Source organism: Choloepus didactylus, chromosome 18 (genome assembly GCF_015220235.1).
Source record: "Choloepus didactylus isolate mChoDid1 chromosome 18, mChoDid1.pri, whole genome shotgun sequence".
Lineage (NCBI taxonomy): Eukaryota > Metazoa > Chordata > Mammalia > Pilosa > Megalonychidae > Choloepus > Choloepus didactylus.
Genome location: NC_051324.1, coordinates 37548382 through 37572583, shown reverse-complemented (window position 1 = coordinate 37572583; position 24202 = coordinate 37548382). Strand labels below are relative to the sequence as shown.

At 47.9% G+C, this 24202-nt stretch overlaps 1 protein-coding gene across 2 annotated transcripts; it reads right to left on the bottom strand.

Annotated features, from left to right (window-relative positions):
• Positions 1-73: 73 nt before the first annotated feature.
• MTMR4 (myotubularin related protein 4) lies at positions 74-21845 on the bottom strand. Of its 2 annotated transcripts, XM_037809415.1 has the most exons (19): positions 21763-21845; positions 20537-20575; positions 16802-16891; positions 16331-16447; positions 15674-15756; positions 13682-13842; positions 13470-13566; positions 13158-13271; positions 12146-12342; positions 11777-11905; positions 11128-11239; positions 10408-10603; positions 9983-10168; positions 9720-9890; positions 9433-9587; positions 4520-5897; positions 2948-3058; positions 2621-2709; positions 2228-2405 (listed from the first exon to the last, which is right to left on the bottom strand). In XM_037809415.1, the coding sequence occupies exons 2-19, from the start codon at positions 20537-20539 to the stop codon at positions 2228-2230; spliced, it is 3567 nt and encodes a 1188-aa protein (XP_037665343.1). In that variant the 5' UTR covers positions 20540-20575; positions 21763-21845. The 2 variants fall into 2 exon arrangements, with proteins under 2 accessions (XP_037665342.1, XP_037665343.1); XM_037809414.1 differs by lacking the exons at positions 20537-20575; positions 21763-21845 and adding an exon at positions 18406-20517 and having other exon boundaries at positions 74-2405.
• Between the last annotated feature and the right edge of the window lie 2357 nt (positions 21846-24202).

Genomic DNA, 24202 nt, shown 5'->3' with positions numbered 1-24202 from the left:
GAAAGGGTATACTATTTAAGTTCCTTCTCATGGTCACCGGAAAAATGAATAAAAAGACCCAACAAAGCAGCACTAATATAGAGATTTTATTTAAACTGTACTGAGTTTTTACAGCACATTGCATGTTTGTCACAACGCGACTGCACAGTTTGGATTTTTGGCCACATCATGTCACTTACACCCACAAGAGCTCTGAAAGGAGTATTTGATGAATACATCTGAGCAGAGAGCCCAGAGTCTCTCTCCAAGGCCATGCAGTTTGTTCACTCATGGGGACAGTCCCTAGAAACAGCCACACAAGGTAGACAGATACAGTCTCCCCAAATGTTACCAATCTTACTCCCCCTGAAAATGGGCAGAGTAAAGTGCAGTAAAAGTTAATTAAAAAGCCACTCACAACTGGCAGTAAAAATTTTAATGATTGAGAGGATGCTTAGAAGAATTTTATGTATCAGAGACAAGGAATAGTTTGTTACGTTTTTTCAATGATCTCAGGAATTTCCCAGACACAGGCTCTCCATTATTCAACTCCATCTAAACAAAAAAAGTTCTACTAGGCTGACCTAAATACGCCAAAACTTTTTAGGTTACATCCATGGCAAGTATAAAAGAAGCACAGATGCTTCTCCATAGGTCTGAAGAAAAGATCAGGACAAGTAACAATTCTTGTTCTAAATGCAGATCCTAGTTATTTTTGAATGAAGAAAAAAATTTTTTCTGGAAAGCAACATGAAAGTAGCAGTTTGGCAGATGGCTGGCTACCATAGTCTTAAAACAGGATAAGCCTAAATGCAATTTATCTTTTATACACCAACAAATTAAGGAAAATATATAAAGGAAGTCCTAGTGGTTTCAGTATAGGCCAAGGAGACTGTATCTGTCCCAACCAAGAACATGGCTATATCACTGTATCTTTTGGTTAAGTGCCACTGATACATATTCAGATGAAAAACAAAAACAAAAACACAATGTTTGGTCCAAATGGACACATTTTCTCTTCCAATTTTGGTATTAACGCTTTATTCTCTTCTGTTTGGGTTCCATTGTTAAGTGCACAGAAATAGACAGCAGCATTTGTACTGAAACCCTCACATACCAAACAGCATATTCTAGGAGGTAAAAACCAAACACTAAATTCTACCCTCAAGGTGTCAAGTGTTCAGGATAAGAAGCAGTGTGACCCAGAGGAGGCAGCAGCCAAGGGAAAGACAACATGGGGGAAGTGGGTGGTTGAACAAAACCAAAACCAAAACAAAAAAAAAAAAAAAAAAGATGCAAAAACCAAAATAAAACCCATTGTTTCATTTCATTTTCATGCCAGGAGAGGATCAAGGTGTAACTCCTGTGTTAGCACCAGGACAACTAGGAAAAGTCAGGCGCAAAGGGTAGGGCACATATCAGCAGATATTTCACAAGGATAATTTTGCTCTTCCCTTCTCCTCATTCTTCACAGTGCATACCTCAAGAGCTTGCCACTGAGTAACAGAGACTACTGCTTTTACAGCTCACAACAACTGATTTTTGCCAGGATTGAACATGAGCAGTTTTCCTCTGCCCCCAAAAATGTCTCACTCCCTAGAACTGTCCCCTTAAACTGAATATTCACTGATCGTGGCTGATGAGCCAAGTGAAAAATACATTGAAACCTCCACTTGCTGAATCAGTCTTTAAACCAAACTCCACAGAAAGACAGAACTAATGCAACTAGAGGGAGTGCCTCTAAAGACTGAGCCTTCATGCACAGACACAGAGCACAGAGATACGGGGTATATTTCATCTCAAATAGGATAGGAATTCCTATCTTATATACTATAGTCTGCTTTTTTCGAGGGGGGGGAAAGATGGGTCTGGTTATCACTTGGGAGTTTGGTTATACATATGCCTTTCTATTGCTGTTTGGGGCACTTTGCACCAGGCAGTATCTATGAAATCATCATCATGTGATCCCCAGGAGAAAGAAGCTGGAGTCACCAACCCAACGTTAAGCTTCCAGACTCCGGGTCTGGATCAGGACCATTACCCCAAGGTGAGGGTCTCACTAGTAGAGGACTTCCTGCCCAATTGGAATTCCTCTGCTCCAGTCTCGTGGTACCAGGGAAGATTTCTCAAGATGGTAGCTTTGAGCTCTGTGATTTCATGAGCCACACCAAGGAACCTTCGAAACTACACCTGAAGCAAATCCTCCCTGCAAACCTGCTAAAATTGGACAGGTCATCTCCTCTGATATTCAGCTGGAAGCTGTAGCGATGGGTTTCTTCAGATGTTGGCTCATGAGTTCCCTGGCACGAGATACTTGGATGTGTTCATAACATGAGTTACAGACGAGAACTGGGTCATAGAGTTGTTGATCAGGAATGGGTAGCTTCAGGTGGCAGCATCCAGCACAAAATACATTCCCACAGTTTCTGCCAAAGAGAGGAGAGGTCATCAGAAATGCCAATATACTGAGACTAAATGACAGTCTGTAAGGCTTTACATGAGTCCATGAAGAAAAAAGTTGGAAGGAAACAAAAATAGTTCCTATAAAGATGTCTCCATTTTCAAATTAATTTCTATCAAGTTCTAAACATATGCACTGGACTGCTTTATGAGCCATACTGAAGCATATAAAAAATCTTACCTGCAATGGTGTCTTCGCTTGGCCAACCAGAATTCACAGTCACAGTTATAGCAATGTGATGCCATATGGTCTGGAACCCAGCGAGTCACCTGACAGAAAGCACAAGGGAAAATTCCAGGTCTTTGTCAACAGAGTGGAAGAACAACATTGCAAGAAGGAAAGCATCCCAGGAGAAAATGGTAAGGCCGGTCTTTATAGTTGGCTACAACTTGCCTACAAAGAATTCACTCAGCTTGGGGGAGCTCAGTCTGCAACGTGTCACTCATCTCTGAGAAATAAAACCCCCTGACTTACATAAGTACTCCCCACATATTTCCCTGGACATACCTCAGTCTCTTTCTTATCAACAGGTTCCCAGCTTGCTTCTGAAAGGCAGTCTTCACTGTGATCAGAGCCAAAATCCTCTGTATCACTGCCATCTGACTCCTTCAAACACGTCTAAAGAAAAGGCAAAGATATCAACATCATCTTCATCATCACTAACATTGTTTACTACGTGCCAAGTGTGTTGTGAGTGCATTACACACATGAACTTATTTAATTCCTCTCAACAATCTTGTGATGTATACTATTATTATCCACATTTCATAAATAAGGAAACTAAGGCATAGAGAAGGTTAAGAACTGATAAGTAGTGAACCAAGTATATGAACCTAGTATTCTGGCTTCAGACCCATGCACTTAACTGATATACTATACCCCTGTGTAAAAAGAACACCCCACTCATGACATTCAAAACCACAATTTGGCAAACTGTGACCCATGAGCTAAATCCGGCCCACTGACTGTTTTTGTAAATCAAGTTTTACTGAAACACAGCCACACTCATTCATTTACATACAGCTGCATTCATGCTACGATGGCAGGGCTGAGTAGTTGCAGCAGAGCCCATATGACTCACAATTCCTAAAATATTTACTATCTGGCCCTTTACAAAGAAAGTTTGTTAACACCTGTTCTAAACCATCACCCTGAAGAGTAAAAGAAGTTGGTTAACCCTGTCTACCCCACCAGCAAAGAAGTGGGCAGCAGACAAATGGGAGGGCCATAGGAAAAAGGGAAGTGTCTGTGTGAATAACAAGACATCATGGAAAGGAAGCCGGCTTCCAGAAGCCCCACTAGTACTGCTGTACTGGTACCTGAGTTCTCCCGACACAGCAGAGCCAGATGGTCCTCATCATCTCTCACTTGGATTATTCCAAAGCGACCCAACCAGCCTTCCAACCTGAGTCTCAACTGCTTCATCCATTTAACACACTATTGCTAGAGTAGCATTCTTCAGATACAAATCTTATCATATTACTCTCTGGCCTAAAATTTTATTGCCTTGAAGGTAAAAACCAAGTAAGAAGGGCACTCAAGACTTCATAGCTGATCCTTCCAATCCCTATCTACTACTCCAAAACTTCCTACCAACACACTACTCGACCTCCCCCCCCCACCACACTACCCAATTACACCCACACACACATACACACACACACACACCACCTCTATTTCAAGCCATACCACTACAGTACCTACTGCCTCCATGCTTTTGCAAATAGTATGTCCTTTTCACTGACCACCTAGCTAAATACCACACATTCTGCAGCACTCTGCTTAAGCATTACCTTCTCAGGAAAGCCTTCCCTGACTTTCACTCCCACCCCCCATCCTGTCCCAGCTGCCTAACACCTGGTACCTTGCTTGATCACAGTACTTAAGAACATCACAATAATTGTTTCATTTTCTCTTCCACTAGATTGTGAACTCCTTGAGCGCAGGGCATGCCCTCATCCTATGGCAAATACCTAACTCAGTGGTACAAAGTGGTATCCAATGAATGAATGTTGAATAGATAGAAGACAGGACAGATAAAATAAATGAATGAATGAATGGCAGTAGGTAAACACTTACAAAATCATCTTCATAGTCCATGGGGGGCTCTGCTGGAGGGGCATAGCAGTGACGTATATCCAGCCTCATCTGAAGCTCATGCACCTGTCGACGTAGCTGCTCCACCTCTTGCTTGTAGCTTGCTTCAATTTGCCTTAATCTATGCTGGATCACATCCGTGGGAAAGGGGAGTCCATCGTCATCCAAGTAGAGAGGAGGCACTGGAGAAGGGCAGCTCAGTGGAACAGGCTTTGTGATGGTGACCTGCTTTGGGTGACTAGACAACCACATCCGGTTGTTTTTTCCTCCTGGACCAGTACAGTGTCCATTGGAATGACTAGAACACACAGGTGACTTCACACCTTCTCTCTGAGCCCACTGGCTTCCAAAGCAGGGCCCCGTTTCCCGCATCTGCTTGCTACTTGACCTCTTGCTACAACAGCCATAGGACAGCAGCCTCTGAGGGGTAGTCTCCCCACTTGGGAATGAAGTCACCATCCCTTGGAAGCTGTCCCAGTTGGACCCTAGAAAAGAGAACTCACTGATCTGGCTCTGAGAAATTGGCTTTCGGGCCAATTCAAAGGGTATTTTCCCAAAGCGAGGGTTTTCCAATAACTGCCCATTTCTACTATTCCTTCTTTTGCCAGTGTCTTCCTCCTCACAGATCAGATCTGGTGCAGAACTGGGATGTTCCTGGTGGGAGATATTTGCTCCAGACCCTGGAGGATCTTGGCTGAGGAAGCCAGGGCTTGGGTCTAGAGGAATTTGGCAAGCAGCACTCAATGGGTTGGGAGCACAGCTGGAGGGCACACCCAACACGGAGTCTGGTTGGATCTGTTGGGAGGTGCCTGTAAAAGAGTCCTGGGAAGGCTCAGAAAACTCACAAATTCCATCACATTTGTTGGAAAAGGCCTTAGAGAGAGCACTGACAGCATCATTTCCAGGAAAATGTTCAGGTGGCTCCCCTGTGTCATCTAAAGTCCTATCCAGCTCATCCTGGGCAGGAGGGTCTAGAGCAGGTGGCTTCGTCTCTTTCGGGACTTTGATCTCAGGACCAGAGGTACTGCCCTCTACTTCCTGGGGCACTGCAGCATTAAGCAGTTTGTAATTTGGAGAATAGCTGTTGTGGCTCTTGAAAGATTTGTTGCTCGAGCAGTCTTTCTGGTTGCTGGTCAGAGGGAGGGAAAGAGCCATTTCTCCTACACTCTGCTGAGGACCTCCTGCCCCAGAATCCCCGAAGCTTGTCTCTGATCCCTCAGGATTGCTGTGCCAGGGCTCCAGACCTCCTCTGGCTTCCTGACAGTGGTTATTCAGGTTAGGGTCACTGGATGTGCGAGTCAGAGGGCTGCTTGTGTCACAGGCAGATAGAAGATCATCCATGGATCTGGTTTTAGGTAATCTGGAATGAAAAACACAAAGCTTCCTGCTCAGGAAACGGGAGCCATCTCCAGTCTATGGCATCGGGTCACTAGAGCAATATCAAAGTCAAAGTTCACAAAAAATAATGTCATTTAAAATGACAAATAACCCACGTTCACCAAATAGTCAACTACGCAAAAGGGTAGGACATGGACCCTCTCCTTAAGAACCTAAGACGTGTCCTCAGCTTGCCAGCCCTCACCCTACACAATCTCCCTGGGCAATCTCAACCACTTCTATGGTTTCAACTGCCTTCTATGCCGTCTCCTAACTCTATTCCAGCTAGGACTGGAATAGAATCTCAAACTTGTTTATCTAACTGCTTTTCTCACCATAAGACAGAAAGAAGATGAGTTTTGGAGCTAGACAATACTGGCTCTGATACTGATTAGCTATAGGACTACAAGGAAATTAACCTCTTAGACATTTAGTTTCTTCTTCTGTAAAATGATAACGTCAATTATAGTTCCTTCAGAGACCAAGATAATTCAAAATACAAGCAACCCTTGTTTTATTGCTCTTTGCTTTACAGCACTTCACAGATACTGTGTTTTTGTGTTTTTTTTTTGTTTTTTTTTTTACAAATTGAAGGTTTTGGCAAGTCTATGTCAAGCAAATCTTTAGTGCCATTTTTCCAACAGCATTTGCTCACTTTGTGTCTCTGTGTCACACTCTAATTAAGGTATGTATGTTGTTTTTTTAAGACATAATGCTATTGCACAATTAATAGACTACAGTATAATGTGAACATAACTTTTATATGCACTGGGAAACCAAAAAGTTGTGTGACTTGCTTTATTATGATGCTCACTTTATTGCAGTGTCTGGAAATGAAACTGCAATATCTCCAAGGTATGTCTTTAGGCATACTTCCTACATAGGCAACCTTATATTGACAATCAACCACAAACTAAGGCAACACTCACAACCACCCCATTTAGACAACCTACTTTATTATAACTTATCCCTCCACCAAAGAAATAACCAGGACAGCTTTTTACAATCACTTAGCAGCAGCAACATGCTCCTTCTGACTCCCAAGTCACCATGGAAACTTCCCCTAGTATTCAGCATTCAAAGAACTCTAGAGGCGTTTGTGCACCCCAAATGGGCAACAGACATTTTTGAGAATGACCGCCCTGATTTTTAACAAAGTCAAAAGTCCTTAAAGCAATGAAGGCCACTTATGCTTCCTTTAGGGAAATTTCAATCCCAACCTGCCTATTATCTCCTCCGTCTACTCAAACTGGTCCTTCCTTTCAACTTTTCAGTATCTGTTGGTGGTACTAATATTTCCCAAGTTTCTGAGCTCAGAGACTTGGGACCTGTCTTTGACATACTCCCTCTCTCTTCACTGCTACCCCCCAACATTCAGTCAATTCCACAGTCTACTAAAAACTTCAGTACAATGTCTCTGAATTTGATCCTACCCACTTTGCAGAAAATCTTCCTCTTATATCTCAATTGATGCAATAGCCCTTATTGGTCTCTTTGCCTCCAGCCACCCTGATCACTTATTAGTTCTCTAAAACATCCACTGTTACCAGGTTACAGTGACTTTCCTTCACTGACTTATTATTGGCACCTGAATCAAAACAAACTCCTCAGTGTAATGTTTAAAGCCCTAGATTTTCCAGCCTGTATTTATTCTTTTCATCCCCCAAAATAGCCCCTTCACAACCCTTGCCAGCTCCAGTGAGGTTCGTTACTTTACTCTCTCTCTCAAATATCCAATTCCTTTGGAACCCTCTCCACTAACCTTGTTATTCAGCTCACACTCCCTTTCTTCCATTCATTCATTTGTTCGTTTAAATATTTACTGAAGCACCTATTATGTGCCAGGCCCCGCACCAGGTACGGGAGACACAAAAAAGCCATGATTCCTGCCTGGTCCTCCATGGAAATGTCTCTGGGTAAATAGCTACCAAATGACCCTTATTACTTCTCATTTTTCTAACCAACCTTGAACCATACACAGTCTTACTTGCTTAGATGCTGACTTAGAATTGTTCTCTAGTTGTTCTGTGCCTTATCTTCCAGCTTAAAAGTATCTTGAAACAGGGCCAATATCCTACTTCTTTGATACAGCCCACCTAACCAAGTACAGGATTAGGCAATTTGTAGGTATTCAAGAAACATTCACTGAGTCAAAAAACTAAGTACGGATTTTAGGGCAACAACTGTTAATTGGGTCAACTGACCTTATTAAGGATTTGTTAAAAGTTATGGCCCCTCTCCCCTCGGAAAAAATAAACATATGAGTCTATACCAAAATCCTGCATAATTTAGGAAGAGGAAAGATTCATGGAAGTCCTGAAGCTCATCCATGTGTTTCTGACAATGGGCCCAGCTTAAAAGACTCTAAAATCTGTAATTTAGGATGTTGGGTAGTTGGTTTTCCTTTATAACATTCAACCAATCATGTAAGTTATAGTTTAAAAAAAAAAATCACCTTCAGCCAATAAGCAAGTATCAAAATTTGAAATGTACATATCCTTTGAATCAGCATTTTCATTTCTAGGAACTTATATTGCATAAATAATAGCGCAAATGTAAAGATATACATATAAGGATGTTCACTAAAGCACTCCGTATAATAATGAAAATGATCATTAGGAAACCATTATATAAATAGACAAATTCTAATCTGAGAATGCTGTGCAGCCATTAAAAACAATAAGATAACTTCATATGTGCTAACATGGAATGACAACCATTATACAAAGTGAGAAAAACAATTTGCAGAACATTGTGCAAAATATGATGATGTCGTGTGTTTTTAAAAAATGTTTCCATATTTATCTATGAAGACGCAAACATCCAGTAGGACATGCATTAAAGTGTTACCAGTGGACACCTGTGATGATTAGAGAGGAAGGCGCTTGTATTTTCTACTTTTATATTTGCTTTCAACAATTTTTAATAAGGAATATATAATTGCTCTTATAATTTACTCAACCCCATCCCATTCCCCAAAATATATATTTTTTTACAAATATTCAGCCAGGAGATAACTTTAATTTTTATGTCTCCCTTTAAATTCTGGCTTCTTTCTGGGGGAGAATGTAAAGGACATTCCCTGTGAGAACCTATTTCCCCTGAGAGTCAGATGCCTCTGGAAGCTAATGCTAGACACAGCAGAGGCTGCTACTAAGATAGCGAGCTCCCCATGCCTTGCATCAGTGAACAAACATTAAGACTATTCCCACAGACCTAGCTGAAATAGTCCTTTCTGTTTCATTCTTCTTCTCCCCTGCTTGGTATGTCACAGGAGGTGATAGCATGCCCCAGGAAAGAAGGTAACCAATTGTCATCAAAAGAAAGGACCTTGAAAATACCACAGCATGTACCCCAGGCTAGCTGCAAGGCTTGAGACAAGTTTTTCCTTTAACTGACTCAGGAAATTGCTTTTAAATAACCCATAAAAGTAAAAGAACAATATTTAGACAAGACGTGAAGCTCTATTGCCCGCCTTCCTAGTGAGGAGAAGAGAGAGCAAGAGGGGCCTTTCTTACCTGTCCAGAGAGCGGCCAGAGAACTCCTGGCTCTGAGCTACAGGGGAAAGGTAAAGATCCATGTTCTCCTCCCCAAGTGTGCACGGAGACGAAGCTGGCAGGTAAACAGCCGTCCAGAGGTGCAGGGCTCGGACATGACACACAGGGTGCAGGACCTTGGGAAGCAGCGTGATGTTAGGTGTTTGTGAGACGTTCCCAGGCCCTCTTCCTTCCCTAAGCCTTTGGCACTACGTTTCCCCCCCGACTGCCTTGGCCCATCCTCCCTGTAGGTTTCCAGTCAGATTTACCAAGTCCGAGCCAGGTGTGTAGAGGAAGTTATGGAAGTTCTTATTGCCGGCTCGCAGGAGAGCCCACACAGAGCAAGTCCGCTTATAGATGTTGCGCTTCTCTCGCTCACAGGGGTTGTTGGCCAGGAACGTGCCATAGAGGCAGGAGTATGTGTGCTGCACCAGTTTGACCTACAGGGCAGAGACAGCTTGGACTTCGGGGCCTTGGGTCGACCTTCCCCAGCCCACCCTCCAACACCCTGGTCACAGGCTTTAGGACTTACCAGGAATGCTTCATTAAACTCAAACAGGCAGGGGAACTGCTTGAGCAACTGATGAACAGAATCAAGCCACTGGAGAAACACGGGACATTGTTCGTTTTGGTCCTCTGCATTCTCCTGGTGGCCACAGCGATCTCCAAACTTGTGCCCAAAATCCAGCCAGTCGGACTCCACTAACACTTGGAAGCCCTGTGAAGAAGAGATGATCCAAGCCTTGTGCCTCTCTGGAAAGGCTAGTGTACTCCTGCCCAGGGGCTGCCCAAAGCCGGGAGCTGGCACCTTCCGAAGAACACGACTGACTGAAGTTAGAAGGGGATACAACACCACCAATGTCCTCTACTGAAAGATCCCCAGGACAGATCCAGAGGGTACGAGGCATCCCCCCACCCCATCCCCTCTGTTCTTTGCCATCTATTCCCTCTCCATACCTCCAGTGTCCTGTAATATGGGTCCAGCAGTATTTTGGCCAGGGCTACAATCTGTGGTGTCCGGTCCCAGCCATCCGAGCAGTGCACCAGCACAGGCCGGCCTTCCCGGTCTACGGTATTAGCCACCAGCACAGCCGCTTTTAGCATCATGGACAAGTGCTGCAGCCATTTGGTGCTCTCCAGTGCCGACAACCAGCTATGCAGGCGCAGAAGTCAAGTCTGTCACTAAGAGCACTGAGGCTCCAAGTCTCTCCACCACCCAGGCCAGATGCACCCAACAAAGCCCCGAGTGAGGACTGAAACCTAGAGGTCGAACCTGTGGCTTTTCTGCTAAGAGGTACCCAGCTGGAAGGTAGGGAAGATAGGACCTGAGGCAGATAAGAGCCTCTTACGATCAAGAGAGGGACCCAGAAGCGTCACGTCCACATTTAGCCACCTTCCCTCCCCAATTCTGTGTTCTTGGAGTAGGACAACTGGCCCAAACAAAAGAAATCCAATGTCCTGCGATTGTGCCAAAGTGCTGGCTAAGAAGTGGAAAAGTATTCTTGGAACTAGCATACCACACTCAACTCTACCCAGCCCTCAGGTCTCTTGTACCTCCAAACTTCCCATCTCCCCAACAAATCTTCCAAGAACATGAGGAACTGGGTAAGGGATGAGACTGGGTTGCCATTATCATGGCTTGGATGAACTGGGTAAGGGCTGGAATTGAACACCTACTTGCTGGGATCGGGCATCTGGCTACATACAGCCCGGAGGTACTGGAAGCTGTTCCGGATGGCATGGATGTTGGCCATTCCCATGAACACCACCTCGCAGTTGGGGTAGTACTCTGTCGATGTGAGAGAGAAGAGTGGAGCATAAGAGCACATTCAGGAAATAGGTATCCAGGACAAGAGAGGTCCTAGTGGGCAAAGCTTCCTTGGCAGGGCAGAATACTCCAGAATGGGGCCTAAATATACTCTTAAAATCTAAATCACTGTTTTATCCCTGAATCTAGCAGCAGTAGTAGTAATAACAATATTAATAACAAATAACAGTAGTACTAGTAATGACAATGTATAGTAAATTCTCAAAAAACAGTAGATTTTCTGTGCCAACTATTATATGTATATAAAATCTCTAATCATCCTACCAACTTTGCAAGGTATTTATCATCCCCATTTAATAGATAAGAAAATAAAGCTTAGGCGGAACAAGTAACTTATATATCTAGTTCATAGCTAGTAAGTAGCACAGTCCTGACTTCAAGCCAGATTTGCTTGGCTCTTTTCACTATACAACTCCCTCCTCACATTCCCTCCTCACCAAAGCCACCCAGAGCACAGGCTGTGGAGGTCAGCTGCAGACACTGGGAAAACAGCACTACCTTCGCATTCGCAACCTCCACCCTTGGCCCGGTTGGCCACTGCCGCCGTATAGGAGCGAGCATCCAGGATCAGCAGCTTCTGAGGGGCCATTGTGTTCTCCACCCCAGAGCATGCGGTCAGGGAGGAATCTAAAGACACAAGAAGGCCTGGGGTCAGCCCGCCACCCAGCTTTGCCCTGGCCCTGAGGCACTCCCTTTCCATAAGAGGAGTAAATAACTAGAGCATATCACTTCCACAGCTGCCCAAAGGTGGGGCCCCAGCACGCTTGTCTTACTGTCTTCTTCCCATCCTCTCACTGGGGACTCCCTGGGAGCCAATGAGGCCAAGGTGGGGGCCTGCTCCTGGGGCCAGCACCACCCACGCCTTACCAAAGTCAGTGTCGCAGGCCTCACTGGTGTCACTATTTCCAGTGCTGGGGGGGCACCCTGGGGCCCGAGTCCCTGGGTCCAGGGCACAGGCTTTGGCAATGGAGGTGACCAGGTACTCATCATCAGCGTTGCGCCAGCCCCACCAGCTGATCTCGGGCTGGCTGCAGCGGGCAATGGCAGCCCCGTTGCGCAGGTGTCTGTCAGAACAGGGGAAACCATCAAGCCCCTGGCCTGCGCAGCCCGCAGAGGCCTACCATGGAGACCTCGGGGGGCCACACTAACGTCTCCAGAGCCAGCAGGGCTGCCAGTTCATCCGGGCCTCCAAGAGCCTTTAACATCTCTAGAGGGCTTTACAACGTATAAAGCACTGTCAGGTACAGTTTCTCAAATGGGCTCTTTATTCCCAAGGTGACCTTGACTCATCAAATTGCATGGCAGTTGTCTCAGGTACAGACACACAGCAGGAGAATAAGGCCTCAGCCAAGAGCACGAAAAACTCCAAACCTCATAGTTAACACCTCTCCACTCTATTTTAGCTACAATATCCTAGTACAGGAGTCAGTAAACTTTTTCAGTAGAGAACCAGATAGTAAATTTTAGGCTTTGTGGACCACATCCACTCTTTGTTGTGTCTTGTTTTTTGTTTTCACAACCTTTTAAACAGGTAAAAACCATTCATAGCTCACAGGCCATACATAAACAGGCTGTAGGCCAGATGTGGCCCAGGGGCCATAGTTTGCAGAAGCCTATTCTACTGCGCTCTCTCTGTCTCTTTCTTCCTCTCTCTCTCTCTCTCATGCACATCCTCAAAGAAAGAGGGAAGTAAATAAACTCCCCCAAAGCCTCATCCACAGGAGAAACAAAACTGAAGCAGTTTTTGTTTTAAAATTATTTCATATCTGCCCTCCACAGGGTGTCAATTCCCAGTCAACCAGGCTGCCACAGCCTCTTTTGACTCTTCCCTTATTGCATAAACAACAGCATCCCCACCTCCCATCCCCTGCTTCCTCACCTATACACAACCACAGGAATCCGCTTCCAGGAGCGGAAGGAAGCCACGCTCTCCAGCTCTTTATCTGTGATCCACACAGGAACCAGCAACTTCTGGGGGTAACTGGGGCACAATCTGAGGAGAGACTGGATGGGGTCACCAAGCAGGGTCTAAGACATTTAATAACAAGACCCATGTGGATGGCTGTGTGGGAAGAGGGTCAGGGAGCCCTCCTCCCTCGCAGACCAAGGAGGCTTTGCCCACCATGCTTTATCCACATGTGGAGGAAGTTTGGGTTGGGGTTTGGTGCTTGGCCCCCACCACCCCTCTCACTTGTAGTTGCTGTTGATGTGTGAGACTCTCCAGACGTTCTGCAGATCAAAGCCCAGCCTTGTGAGCTCAGCCTCCTGCCGACATCGTATGTGCTCTCCTGCAACACAGCCCCCCTGCCTGTCAGCTTCCAAGAGGGCTAACGTTCAGGGGTGGAGGGGGATGAGAACCAAGAGATAAGGAGAAGCTTCCCAAAGAAAATAGTTTGGCCTCACCTGGCTGACACAGGTGGGTGTGCTGGTCTTCCTCTGTCAGCCCCAGGCACCAGGCGTGGTAGGCGAAGGCAAAGAGGTCCTCAGGCTTGGCAGGTCTCGCCGTGGCCCGGCTTAGCCGTGAGAGCCATTCTTGGCACTGCTTGAATGTAGAGAAGTGGCACCTGCCGGGCAAGAACGACAGGCCAGCATGAGGCAAGGGTTGGGGGTGTGCCATGGGCTCATAAGTCAAGAAACACGGCCACAGGATGTGGGGAGAGGAGGCTGCAATGCAGGAGGTAAGGCACAGGGACACTGGAGAGGACCTGGGAGACTGGCCAACATCCAAGAGAAGTTGCCTCTGGTGACAACACTCTTCCTAGGAACTTCTGTCTTTGAGACATACTTATCCCCTCTAAAGTGGAGTTACTGTTTCTTCATCAATTCTCAATGCTACCACATGGCCCTGAATGTCTGGATCCCTTGTCCCTAACCCACCAGACAGTGTTATCTCCCGACTCCCCAGCACTAACCTGCTTCAGGCAGGAGGTCCCCACTCATACCATCCCTGGCTCCCGGTTTTTTCACTTCTGCATGGTAATGTTACCCTCTCTGCCTTGCTACAGACAGTTCCAGTCCCACCTCTTCCTTGAAGCCTTCCCAGACTACTCCTCTCCACAGACTCCTGCTCTTGATCCTTAATGTCCTTAGAGATTGAACAGTAAGTTTTTACATAGCATATTGCCCACACTATTAAGTCATCCTTCAGCAACTGAACTTGAACCTCCTTGAGGGGAGGGGCATTGCGAATTCTCCCTCTGAATCTCCCACCAACCTACTATGTGCTGAGCACACAGTAGGCTCTAAACTGGGCATCCCTTTAATACTCCTTGGAGTCATCCCAGACTCCTCTCTCTCATATCCAGTCTGTCAGCAAATCCTGTCGACTCTACCTTCTAAATACATCTAAAATCTGATGGCTTCTCACCATTTTGACTGCTACCACTTGGGCAAGCCATCAAGAGCTTTCACCTGGATAAGGACGATAGCCTCTAACTAGTCTCTTCTGCCTTTGTTTTTGCCCCTGTCCCTTTTGGTCTATTTCCAAGAGAGCAGCCAGAGTGATTCCATTAAAACATTAATCAAATCATGGCTCTCCTTTCCTCAAAACCCTTCAGGGGCTTCCTGTTTCCCTCCACGTAAGACCCAGTCATTATGATAGTGTGCAGGGCCCTACACAATTGGATATCCCCCTTACTTCTTGACCTTGCATCCCACTACTCTCACCCACGTGCACTCCACTCCAGCCATACCAGCCTCCATGCCATTTCCCCAACATGCCAGGCACAGGCACACTCCCACCTCAGGGCCTTTACACGCCCTGTTCCCTCTGTCTGGCCCACTCTTCCTCCAGACACCCACATGGTCACCTGATTCAAGTCTTGATTCAAATGTCACCTTTTCAGTGAAGCCTTCTGATCAGCCTGTTTAAGGCTACAACGTACACCCCATACACTCCATACACCCTTTCCCTGCTTTACTTTCTCCCCTTACGCTTACCATCATTTAACATATTTTACTTACTTATTTACTGATAATTTCTCCCCACTGGAATATAAGCTCCATAAGGACAGAAATTTTTTGTCTATTTATTTTCTACTGTATCCATAATGCTTTTGAACAGTGTCTAGCATACAGTAGGATGCTCAATAAATATATGTTAAATGACTACATAAATGAATCAACAGTAATGGAATGCTCTGTCCCAAATATCATCCCTGGTGCTTTAATACATATCAACTCATTTAATCCTTATAACGACCCCATGAGCTAAGCACTCGTGTCAGGAACTGGTTAGGATACTGGGGGTCAATATAACTGGACTTCCCAACCCAGAACAGGGTTTTCACCTTTTTCTCCAAATGGGGAAAGTGAGGCAGCTTTCTTGCTCCAGAGAAACCCATACTGGATATGACTGGGGCCAGAGGGCCTGAGTGAGGCCCCAGTTGCTCTCACCTCACCACTTTGGAGTCCTTGCAGGCAATGTGCAGCTGGAACATATCACAACTCTCCACGCTGTCAATCATCCGGAGGGGGACCTTTAAGGAAGGGCAAGCTGCAGCTCAGACCCCCACTCTCCACATCACTCCTCATCTCCACCCCAGCCCAGGTACTGACATAGCAACATCAGGAAGGAAACTGATACTTAGCGAGGGCCTGTTAGGTACCTGGTGACTGTGCTGGGTCCTCCATGTGCATAACCCCAATTAATGACCATAATAACCCTGCAAGGCCTATGTTTTCACCCCATATTATTAAGGAGAAAACTGAACCTTGGTTGGGTGACTTGACCAAGGTCACAGAGCTAGTAAGTGGTAGTGCAGAAAAAGAGCTCAGGTTTGCCTGACTCCAAAGCCTGTGCTCTTTCAATGATGCTACTGTGTCCTTCAGAAGGGCCAGCAACAGAAATAAGGGAAGGAGGGAAGTGGAGAAGGGAGAATGAGAGAGAGAGACAGACAGGTAGGCGAATGAGGCAAGAAAACGAGGTCACTGAGGGACAGAAGGGAACCCCAACTTTTTTGGAGACATGATCAGGTGGAACTCTGGAGCACTCCCATCTTGAATTTCACAGGCACTCTGGCTTGGATATGTGGGAACAAGACAGGAACTCACGTTGATGACAGAGTCCTTGAACTTGATATGTAGCCGGTAGTTGGAGATGGCAATGAGGGCATCAGCTGCCCGGCCCAGGAACTCCACTCCCTCACCCTGAAGCACTGTGAAGGGCACCTGCCAAGGGGCAGAGGAAGCCTCAGTCCAGAGTGAGTCACTACCCTGTTCCTCTCCCCAGCTCCCGCTCTGTGGGATCCCCTTTGGAGAAGCTGGGCCAAGGCTCTCCATGGTACCTCTCCAGGGTAACAGCACTAGGCAGCAGCTGTACAGGAAAGCTGCCTTTCCTTCCCTGGGGCCAAAGGCTCCACAATGCACATACAGACAGACTCCCCTCTCTCCAGGGACTGGGGAGCAGAAAGCTAGAGCTCCTAGCACTACATCCCCTCTGAGATCTTTTGCTGGGGGGCGGGGGGCGGTATTTTTAACTGGGCAGGAGGCCCCACCTACCTGAGACCCCTGACTTCTGCTTACCTGCAGATTTTCCTCTTCCTTCACCAGTTCCTTGGGGGGAAACAGATCCTTGGCTTGGATGTACTCCAGGCTGGGGGGCCCCTCCTCACCCTGTGGGGAAGGCCACATCCCTAAGTGGCCAGGCTCTACTTGGCCCATCAGTCCTCATTCTGTTCCCCTCCACAACCAATACACCCACACACCACACACACACACACACACACACACACACACACACACACACACACACCACATACTTCTAAATGTTCTAGTCTCTAGAAAAGGGAAAAGAGACCCGGTTTGGCTGGAGATGGGAAGGGATGAAATGAAGGAGTTTCTCAAGTCTATTAAGCCTAAGGGAAGAGTGAGGTCCAAGGATGAATTGGGTGTCTGTGATCCTCAAAGGGGGAATCTCCTGCAGAACCAAAATTTCCAAAATGGAGGAGGATAGAAAACTAAGGAAAAGAGAAAATAATGTAAGGGTAAAACAGGAGTGGGAACCGGAAAGTGCCTTCCTGAGCAAAGGGAGCCAAGTGTGGCAGCTGGTTATAGACATGGAGGGAAATCAGGCACCTAAGGCCCCTGAAGCTTCAATCTGGTGAGTGAAGGAGACAAAGAGGATTGGGATTCAATGGGGGGATTCAATCCCATGCCTCTAGAGGGCCTTGACAGACGCTTTCCAAAGGTGTTTTGGAAGAAGGATGTTTTGGAGCTGGGTTTATCTTCCTGATAGGCCCGCACTGCTAACGAGCTCCCCCTCCCACCTGCCAAGTAACCTGCCCTGCCTGCTGATCTGAGGGGAATCCCTGAGGAATACCCACAGCAAGCAGAAGTAACTCCCCTCTCAACCACCAGGGAGAGGAAAAAAGGGGATCCACGTGCTGGAGAGGAACCAGGAGACCCAAGGACAGCCAGGGGAGAGAGAGGAGGCCTGGCAGACACCCACGGAGGACCGGGAAAGGGGGGGGGCGGGGGGAGCATCTGAGAGGACAGATGGGGGAGGGTGGGAAGGAGCATTAGCCAGAGGGGGAGGCGGTGAGGGCTGGAATGATGCAGAGATACCGAGCCCTGCAGAGGCAGGGAAGATGGAGAAGAGAGAGGCTGTCTGGGGGACAGTCAAGGAGAAAAGACTAGCGGGTCAGGTGAGGGATGGAGTGGTGGAAAGGGGAGGGGACTGGAGCCTGGGAGATGGTTCACGCATGTCCTGTGCTTCCCGATCAGCCCCCTAACATCCTACTAGCCACATCCCATATCCCCAAGCAAGCTTGCAGCGGGTGGGACCAAGATGGAGAGGCGGAGGTAAAGGATGTACCCCTGCAGGGCGGGGCCTGGAGATCTGCAGTCAAGGGCAGTGGCTGTTGGGCCGAGATGGGTCACAGAATTTCCATTCCCGGCCTTGGACAATCCCCGGTACCCAAAGATTAAAGCAAGTCCAAGAAACAAAAGGGTTAATTCCTTTCCCTTGCCCCCCCCTCCTCAAACGTAGGTGGCCAGGCCTGGGGCCTTAGGAAGGGGGACTGGATGAAATCTGGAATCTCAAGGGCTGGCCCTGGGCGGGGCTGAGAGTGCAACAAGCACTGGGGCCCCCGGGCTCCCGGGTCCCCGCAGGCGGCGCCCGCACTTACGAAGCAGCTGAGCATGGAGCAAGAGACGCGGGCGGTCAGGCTCATGGTCGCGGGCGGTCTGGACCAGCGCACATGTCCCGGGAGCCGCTGTGCTGCCCGCCAACCCCGAGCGCCCGCCGCATCCCGGCTGCGGGGTTCGCCAAGTGCAGCCGCGGCAGCCAGCAGGCGAGCGCGCCGGCGGCCGGGCCTTGGAGCGGCTCCCGCGCGCCGGTCCCCTCCTCTCCACAATGGAGCGGACCCAGCTCCGCCCTCCGGCAAGAGCGCGAAAGGGAGGGGAGGGAGGCGCGGATCCGCCCACAGCCCCAGCCCCCGCCCCCTCCGCAGCTCTTCGGCCGCGTGGGAGGAGGCTCCCCTGAAACAGCTGGGGTATTTCTTGGGTCCTGGCTGCTGGACTTCCCCCAGACCACAGGGGAGGGGGAGGCGAGCCCGCCAACGTCTTCTCATTTCCCACTTCCCAGGTGAGCCACCCCACGCCCCACTTTTCACAAAATCCGTCCCCACGTCCTCTCCTGTCGGAGTTCTCCGACGCCTGTTCTGGATCCTAAGATGGAGCTCGCCTATCTTCACCCCATACGCTTTCCACTTTCAACGCTTCCTCCTTTCCCTCCAGAACTTCCACCCACGATACTGCTATCACATCGGCGTCCTCCAGTCCCCTGACCTCTCTAAATGCCACTCACCCTATACCCTCCTTTTTGCCCCTGAGAGTGGACATATGGACTGGTGCCAGGTTGGTCACTGCACATTCCTGAGAGAGAAATCCTTTGAGTCTTTTATTCCAAGGTCTCTGTCCAAACCTTTTCCTTTAGCTCCATCTCTCCCTTCTTTCATATTTTGACCTTTGGGTAAGAGGGTCCTTTCTGGTGGCAAAAGAATTTCTTAAACCGGGAAAGAGAAGCTCTGGTACAATGGACCACAGAACAGATGGGGGGAGTTGGATAAAGAGCCAAGGAGTAAGGGGCTCAAAATAGTACAGAGAGTCACAGAAGAAGCTGGCTAAAACCCAAGCTCATCCGTGTGCCTTCTAATGATCAGAAACTAGGGCTTTGGTTTTGGTTTTGGTTTTTTGGAGTGGGGGGGGATGGGAGAAAACCTGACATTTTATTAAGCATCTTCTATGAGCTAAGTGCTTTTGAGATATTACCTCACTAAAGCCTTTCAACCTCCGAAGAAGTAAGCCTTATCCACCTGTTTTACTAGTGAAATATTTCAGGCTTAGAAAGTATGTAATTTTCCTAAGGTATTTAAGTGATGGTGCTAGGACTTGAATTTCATCTGGGCTGAGTCTGAAGCCCACACTCTTTTCAGTGTGTCACAGAAAAGACAAAGGGGTGTCAATTGGTGGGGCCAGGACCAGCAGACACCAAAACACACACCCACATGGAAGGAAGGGATGAAAGGGGGAGTCCTCTCACCAACCGAATTCCTTAACCTGTCCCTAAGCACAGGAGACACCTGACAGAAACTGAAGAGATGCAGCCAGAACAAGGGACTGCTCTGGGGCCAGAGCCTGTAGCTCTCTTCTCCCTTCTCATCTAATTGCTTCCTCCTCCTAGCTCTCAGGGGTTAAGGGCTCCCCTGAATTTGGAGTAATGGATGAGAGAGGGGCAGTTAATTAATAGAAATATACAGGATTGTTATAAACTACCACAAGTGATATTCTGGGCAACTTGAAGAAAGATCCTGTTAGATATCTAGCAGCACTTTGGAGCTGGAAAAGCCCTAAAATTTTTTAATCACTCCTGAAACAAGCATCATCATATTCGCGGATCCCACCAAGAAATACAAGGACTTTGACTAGAACACAGAAACTCTACCAGGAACCCAAGAAAAGCAAGAGGAGGGCTGTGATGAAGGGCTAAGAGAGTCAGTGGTATGTAGGTAGCATGGGGAAGGCACTGCATAGCCCAGGCAGAAAAAGACTTCTAGGAGCTTCTTGCTCCACTGCAATATACTGGCTGATGTTTCACAATCTAAAGAAACCCTAATTTATCCAGGGCACATGTTTAGAAACTGAACAGGGTAGTCTGGAGCTCAAGGCCCAAGAGGGATGGGACACCTTCACTGGGGAAAGATCTAAGGATTAAGAAAAACAAACAAAATGGTCTCAGGAAAGAGAGTAAGTACTCACCATTCTACCGTGGTGAGGGTCCTTGCTACCTGCTTTTCACTGTAAAGAGAGAGAATGTAAGAGCACCATTAACATCACTATGAAATCAACAAATGCCACACATCTACCCCTGAGCTCCAACTCCCTCACAGAGAATCCAGCCTCTCCACAAGTCCCGATGCCAGAGAGGCAGTGAAAGCAACAGGGAGGGAAAGCAACAAGTGATCCTGCAGGACATGAAGTCAGCCATAAAGTTCTGGAACAGGAATGAGTGTTATCCGAAATCATTCAGCAGAACTCAAGAGTCCTGATCCCCAGACTCAGAACACTCCAAACCCTGTTTTTCATGGAAGAGCAAAACAAAACAAAACCGGCCAACTCTGAAGAGAGAGAGGCTGCCCACCGGGACTCACTTCTGGCCTTGATGGAGGCGTGAATCCACGAAAATGCTCTGCAGGTCTCTGAGTCTGGGAGTAGCACCCACCTGACCTGTTTACTGGGGGCAGAGTCCAGAGCAGAGGACAAGAGGGAGGGGAACACAACCTGCGATCAGAGGGCAGCAGGGCTAGACAGGTCCTGCTGAGTGTATTGGACAGCAAGTGGGACAGAGGTTATTGGAAGGAGGCCACACGTTTAACCAACAGAGGCAAAATCAAACCAGCTCAGGCCTGGAAGTCAGCACCTGTCAAATGGGCCCAGGCAACAAAGATGTCAGAATGGGGCCTCGTAGGCTCGCTTAGGGAACCAGGACTAGGTTTCATTGACAACTTTCCGTCATGCCAGCTATCCGAGCTCAGGGACACAGCAGAGCCCGGGGGAAGACTGCGTGGATCAAAAGCCTCCACCGTGGCCATGCCCGCATCCCTTATCACAGGACCTTCTCTCCAGGCCACCATCCCTCATGGGGAAAACCGCAAGGGGCAAGCCAGAGGTGCTGCCTTAACCGCCCACTGGCACGCAGCCTCAGGGAGACGGAGGGAGAGAAGGTGGAACGAGGACCAGACCTAGGACGCCTAGGCTCCCGAACGTAGGGGATCTGGCCCCCCGCCCCGGGGTGGGGGGGCGGACCAGGCTGGCAGGGGAGCCCAGGTGCCCAGGTTCTGGAGGCGGGGCCTAAGGCTAGGAGGCGGAGCCCCGAATGACAGAGGGCGGGGCTCGGGAAAGCCGGTGGGGGCCCGGGGCGTGGCCGGGCAAGACGCGGTCGTTGCGATTCCCGGGCTGGCAGTGCACGGGACGCGGTGACTCACCCAGGCGGGCGTCCGCCCGACCCTCCGAGGCCGCGCTCTCACCACTTCCGTCTTCCGCAGCTGCAGAGACGGCAGCACCGACCCCACCACGGTGTCCGTCTTTCCAACCAATCATATCTCTGGCCTCTGGCCGCCCTGGCCAATAGCCACACCAAGTCCCGCCCCGCCCCCACCGCGCAGCCGCCGCCCTCACTCTCCACGCCATTCATTGGCCTAGTAGGGCAGACGCCCTCCCAGCCTTTATCCTATCCGGTGCCGAAAGACGAGACTGTACCTGGAGGGACTAGGCGCGGCGCCGGAGAGGAGACGCGACCAATGGGAAATCACAGCGCGTCCCTGCGGCAACCAACCCGAGAACAGTAAACGGGGGCTGCTGGCTAAGACTTCTGGGGCGGAAGTGGGGGAGGCCTGTCGCCTACTGGTAGCGCAATTGAAGGTGGGGCTTTGTAGGGGCGAAGGCCTTCACATCCACATCCGGTGGCGACCCTTCCCGGGGATACTTCCCAAATAGATCTTCAGGAGCATCTGAGTTGATCCATTAGCGTTTTGGTTTCTGTGAAGTCATCCGGTCCCGAAGGCAGGGCCGGAGAAAAGACCCCGCAGGCCAGGAGAGCGGGGAAAGCAGGGTTTGAGGCTCGGTCTTCTCCGATTGGCGGCGCTGGACTTTCCCCTGTCCTGCGTCTTGACGGGTTCCTCCAACCCTCACCTTTTATCAGTGAGCCGTCCCTGTTGTTCTTGTTGACCTGCATGGTGCTGTCAGTGCCGAGTAAATATCTCTCACCGAAGAGTTAGGAAGTCTATTCCTGAAACTGCCTCTAGCTAGCTGCGGCCTCCCTGTATGTAAAGGGGAGCGAGGGACAGGAGTCTCCCAAAGACCCAGCTCTTCGCTCCTCCCTTCCTATCTTCCTCCGGGGGCCAGAACAGGCAGAAGAGCCGAGGGTAGCCACTGGAGGTCGCCGTGGCCCGCGATACCGCCACCACCACAGAAAGGGAGAACGGTTCAGATTCTCAGCTTCTAGTCTCAGCCCAGGAGTGGGCCTGAGGGCTCTAATGCTAGGCCCCGGGGCGAAAGTGCCCTCCTGTGTCTGTTTATAGAGCACTGCAACTTTCACTACAGTTAGTTCCATGAAGGCAGAAACCTCGTCTGTATTTACTGCTTTAAGTCCACGGTCTAGAGCAGTGTCTGCAACCCAGCAAATGCCTAATATTTGTTAAATGAATCCTGAACCCCTCCAGGACAATGTTTGTGTTTTATTCATTCTGAGCACTTACTATAGTGTTTGATGCTTACAAGGGCTTTAGCATTTGTTTCATGCTCTATCACAGGCATCCTATAATGCAGAGCTTAATTCTGCATATCCCTTTCCCCAGGTCAGGGAAACAGGAAGGCAGGAGGCTGGATGCAGTTGATACCCTGTGTTTTCCCAAGGGCATGTATCAGATCCAAAATCAAGATGCTGCTACGGAATTGAAAGTACTGTATCTGGGAAAGAGGGAGAGAGGCTTAGGTCCCAGATGACAGAGAAAGGATAGATGGTCATTAAGGTGAATGAGAGGCCAGGCTGGATTTTAAGCAGAGATTGAACCCAGTAATAGAAGGGAAAAGTTTCCCCCTCTCTCCTTTCGCTACAAAAGCCAGAAACCAGGACCCTCCCCCAGCAGCCTTTCAAAAATGGGCCCTAGCATTATTTCCAATTGCCAAAAAGTGGAAGCAACCTAAGTGTCCATCAACATGAATGGATACACAAAATGCAGTATATAGATACAGGAATCTTATTTGGCCATTAAAGGGAATGGAGTGCTGATACATGCTACAACATGAAGGAATCTTGAGAACATCATGTTGAGTGAAATAAGCCAGAGACACGAATGGACAAATATTATATGATGTCATTTATGTGAATTAATTAGAATATGGAAATTCATAGAGTCAGAAACTAGAATACAGGTTACCAGCAGTCTGGCAGGGGTGGGAATGAGGAGTTAATGCTTAATTGGTACAGTTTCTGTTTGGGGTAATGGAAAAGCTTTGGTAATGGATTGTGGTGATGGTGACACAACATTGTGAATGTAGTTAACACTACTAAGTTGTATAAATGAAAGTGAATAAAATGGGAAATTTTATATTGTACATGTTACCAGAATAAAAAGAACAAACATATAGAACTGTACAACAGAGTAAACCCTAATGTCAACTATGGACTATAATAGTATAATTATAATAATATTGTTTCATTAGTTGTAACAAAGGTACCACTCTAATGCAAAATGTTAGTAATAGGGAAGACTCTGTGTGAGGAGGGTTGGAGTATATGGAAACTATACTTTCTGTATGATTTTTCTGTAAACCTACAACAGTTCTAATAAAAACAAAACAAAACTGGTTATAAATACTGAATCTTTATGTAAATATTTGTTTTTAGATGCTAGGGTGTTAGAA

Coding starts and splice junctions, on each gene's coding strand:
- MTMR4 (XM_037809414.1), bottom strand. CDS start 18,849: ATGAGAAGACGTTGGCGGGCTCGCCTCCCCCTCCCCTGTGGTCTGGGG. Junction 13,272..13,469: donor CACATCAACAGCAACTACAA/GTGAGAGGGGTG, acceptor GTCTCTCCTCAG/ATTGTGCCCCAGTTACCCCC. Junction 2,710..2,947: donor TTGATAAGAAAGAGACTGAG/GTATGTCCAGGG, acceptor GCTTTCTGTCAG/GTGACTCGCTGGGTTCCAGA.